This window comes from Halyomorpha halys, unplaced genomic scaffold (genome assembly GCF_000696795.3).
Source record: "Halyomorpha halys isolate HHAL.00 unplaced genomic scaffold, Hhal_1.1 Scaffold565.1, whole genome shotgun sequence".
In the NCBI taxonomy this organism is placed as follows: Eukaryota; Metazoa; Arthropoda; class Insecta; order Hemiptera; family Pentatomidae; genus Halyomorpha; species Halyomorpha halys.
In genome coordinates, this window is record NW_027105815.1 from 66,431 (window position 1) to 70,843 (window position 4,413).

General features: G+C 31.8%; 1 protein-coding gene across 1 annotated transcript in view; it reads right to left on the reverse strand.

Annotated features, from left to right (window-relative positions):
- Nucleotides 1-595: 595 nt before the first annotated feature.
- LOC106689759 (uncharacterized) overlaps nt 596-4,413 on the reverse strand; it is a 5,791-nt gene continuing 1,973 nt past the window's right edge. The window contains exons 2-4 of the mRNA XM_067053526.1: nt 3,792-4,365; nt 1,368-1,479; nt 596-679 (exon numbers count right to left, since the gene is read on the reverse strand). Coding sequence (XP_066909627.1) covers nt 596-679; nt 1,368-1,479; nt 3,792-4,365 — 770 coding nt within the window. The remainder of the gene's footprint in view (nt 680-1,367; nt 1,480-3,791; nt 4,366-4,413) is intronic.

The following is a 4,413-nucleotide window of genomic DNA, read 5'->3' on the forward strand; positions in this document are numbered from 1 at the left end:
TAATTAAAAATTATACTTAGTTGGCCCCATACGTAAATGTATTTACCTCAGTATATCTGTATTTCTAAAATGCCTCAGATTTGGACTAAAATAAATTAACATAAATTATCATTAAATTGCAATGTACAAATAAAGCAGAAACAATGTAATCAAGTTTGGCAGTTTAATAAAAAAAACAAATAAATTAATTTAAAAAACTAATATGTAAATTAAAAAAAAAAAAGTTAAAAAAGATAAGAAAAAAAAATGATTGACGGTGAAAAAGAAACAAAAATAGTTATCAACCATTTATTTGCAGACGTTTCGACCACTTTGTGAGTACTTGAGGGTTAAATAGATACAAACCAGCTCAAAATATTTTGACATAATAAGATAATAAGATGACAATAAAGTAAACTAAAATCGGGTTAAAAATGATAAAATATTAGTAAAAAATTATATTAAAATGAACAAAAAGAAATAACAGAGTATTAAATTTAAAATGAACAGGAGGCCAGTAATAACAATATTACTCAATAGAGTAAGTTTTACTCTTCATTTTACGTTTTAGACATCAAGAAAAAAAGTTGGTTTCGTGTCAGTTTGTTCTATCTGTTCAGTCCGTGTCTGTTTGTTCTGTTGTCTTCATAATCGTTCGTTCGAGTTTGATGAAAGTTTTATAGATTTTGCGGATTGGTACCTATAAATTAACATAAATTATCATTAAATTGCAATGTATAAATAAAGCAGAAACAATGTAATCAAGTTTGGCTGTTTAATTAAAAAACAAATAAATTAATTAAAAAAAACTAATATGTAAATTTAAAAAAACAAAAGTGAGTTAAAAGAAATGAATAAGCAAGTTAAAACGCAAACGAACAAGTTAAATATTTAAAAAAAAAAAGATAGAAAAAAAAAATGATTGACAAAAAATTGGTTTTAGTTGGCCATATACGTAAATGTATTTACCTCAGTATATCTGTATTTCTAAAATGGCTCAGATTTGGACTAAATAAAGCATAAGCGTAAGGCGCGATGTTACAAACTCGAAGGACCCAGATTCGAATACGGCTGGGCAGAATGTTTTCTATCTACACTGTAGCCGTGAGTCAACCATGTGAGTTCTGAAGACCTCCTGGGGTCCGTTCAGCCTCATAAATTGGTTATCCTTAATTGAGTAAAAAGGATCACCTCCTTACACTACAGTTAGTCTAGTAACAGTACTCCCTTACTGAGTACTGAACCCTTGACCCTTCATGAGTGGTAGTGGTACTGATTTTAATTTATTTCATCAGAGTCCATCAACTTATTTCGATTCATGTGATGTCGCCCTTAGGAAGGGAAGGATAGACTCCCTAGATTATCCTGATTGTTGAGTAAGATATTACCTGAGATATAGAATTGGTCATTGCGTAGGTGAAGAGAGTGATGGCCGCAGCGGCTGCCACGTTCTGGAGTATCAATGGAGCTGCTAGGAACTTGTTTGTGAGCTCAGTAAGTCTGCAAAGTAAAGTCAAAAAAAATTTTGAGTTTAAATATTGAGTTTTCCAGCTTCTATAAAAAGGAATAAAAATCAGAAATACATCTAACCTACACTATAACAAAAGTTTTAAGATTTTCAATCAAAGTAGTTTAGTTTTATTTTTTACATTTTTGGTTAGATAAGCTTTCCAAGTGAATATTGGATATACATATACATGTAGTACAAGAGCCGGAAAGAAAAAAAGGCAGTTATCTCACCCCAATTTTTGATTACTTTAAAGATAACTATGTATAATTACTAGTCAAAATTGATGAGTCTGCCAAGTATAGGTAGGGGAAATAAAAAATGGCGGCTGTATCAAAACCTTAAAAAAACAATTTTCCATTTGGAGCTCTCTCCATATCTTAAAAATTAACAACACTAGAAAATCTAAGAGAAGATTATTTAAAGAAGAGTAAATTTGCTAAAATATTAGCCCTAAAAGAGCTATTTACGTCTAATAGTTCTCGAAATATAGCTTTTCAAAAAACAAAATTTCTTTAAAATCTTCTGAAAGATTAGTTAATTTATTTTGAGAAATCTATATATCAGGAACTATGTGACTGACAGATGTCTATTAGCAATCAAATTAAAGCTAGTTTAATGGACTATAAATACATTTAAGATCTTTACCATCGTAGGAATAGTAGTTTTCATGATATTTGCCAAAATAAATTGATTTATAGTTGTTAGGACAAAAAAAGTTTGATTTATGAAAAACTTCATTTCAGAAACCATTGGATGTACAGATGTTTTCCAGCGCTCAAATTAAAGATAGTTAAATTTACTACAAAATAGTTAATTATTTTTATCTTTGTAGGAGTAGTAGTTTTTATGATATTTGACAAAATAAAATCACAAAATGTTAATTTATAGTTGGATTTATAAAAAAATATATCTCTAGAGACCATAAGACGCAAGTATGTCTGCCAACACTCAAAATCGAGAAAATTTAACTTACTATAAAGTAGTATATAACACTTATTTTCGTAGGAGTGGTAGTTTTTATGATATTCACATATGAATATAAATTTGGCAACTGAAAATTTGTCCGAACAACTATAAATCAATTTATTTTAGCAAATTTCATGTAAAATATCACTCCTACGAATATAAACATCATAAAATACTTTATAGCTCATTAAACTAGCTTTAATTTGAGTGCTAATAGACATCTGTACGTCGAATGGTTTTTGAGAAATAGATTTTTCAAAATAAATTCACTAACTACTGATCTTTCATTACATCCCATACATTTTAATGAAATGTAGCTTTTTAAAAAGCTATATCTTGAGAACTATTGAACGTAAATAGATCTATTATGGCTCATATTTTAGAAAATTTACTCTCTTAGGTTTTCTTGTGTTGTTCTTAGTTTTTGAAATATAGAGTATGACGAATTAGAAATTAGTTTTTTTTATCGCATTGAAACAGCCGCCATTTTTTATTCCTCCTACCTATACTTGGCAGACTCATGAATTTTGACTAGTAATTATACATACTTTTCATTAAAGTAATCAAAAATAGGGGTCAGATAACTGCCTTTTTTCTCCTCTTGGGCTCTTGTAGTAATGGAACATACATATGGATGCTTTCTACACATTTTGGGTTTTTTACAAAACGTATTTCGGTTTCTTACAGCACATAAATCTGGTATCTAGTTATAACCGATAACAATAGAATATAAAGTCGACCATCTTCTCCAAATGTATAGTCTCGACCTGTATGCAAATAATTCTAGGGGTATTCATGATGTTGTGTTAAATGTTAAATGTTTTACCATGTTAAATGTTATAACTATAGGATTGTGAGCAGCCCTGTTTGAAGTCATGCTAAACGTTAAATGCATAAGAGTCCCTAGCGGATTTTCTCAGCAACTTGTTGTATAAGCTTTTATGTTTATAACCTTCCTTCCAGACCCTTATGTTATTGTTTACTTCAGTTTTGATTTAAGTAATTAATTAAAACATGCCTAGAGTGAGTGAAAAGTTGAATTTGTGTGAAAGTTTAGCTTATGAGTGTCTTATTGATCTTCAAACTTGTGAAGAAGAGAATGAAGATGAGCTAATTGACAACTGTATTGAAAGTCACAACAACTAATACGGCGGCGATCTCAACTGGTCTATTGTGTGACGTCATTCTCGATTTAACTGACCAAGTAACAGACTCTCAGCCATGTTAAATGTTATTTCGTTTTACCACGGCAAAAGAAGGCAATTTTTTTCGATTTAACACGAGTTTTTCCATTTAACACGCTTTAACATAGATCATGAATACCCCTTCTATTTACCTCATTATATTGATATGGTCTTCTATTATTTCTCGTAGTAGGGCTTCTTGCTCAGCGACTCCTCTTCTACTATACTCATCAATTTTCCTACACAGTATTTTGATCTCGACCCTGATGTAGTTCACCAATAGAGGCAGGATGGATACCAACCCTATGAAGTGGGCTAGCCCTAGTCCTTCGAGGAAGGCGTTGTACCACTGGAGGAAATAGTAGAAGAAATTACCCTTCTTAACCGAAGGCAAGAGCCCGTCTATGGTGACGTTCAAGTTGAGAGGCTCGGCACTCGTGAAGACCGTGGACAGGGTGTCGAAGAGGATCGGCCCGTAGAAGGCCACCGTGAGCAGGAGGAGGGAGTAGAAAGTAGAGATGCGGATTATCTTCCAGAGAGGATTCAGCAAGTTGTTGAGGATTTCTTTCTGCCATGGTTCGTTTCTCTTCGCTATGGTATTCGCCATCGTCGTCACGAAAGACTGGAGATGATGGCCATTGCAGAATATGAATATTGTCTGTATGACCATGTAAGGGGTGCATAGGACTATTCCAGCGTAGATCTTTTTTAAGAAATCAGCAGCTCCTAGGAATTTGTAAAATGGTTTAGTTTTGAATTAATTCAAATAAATTT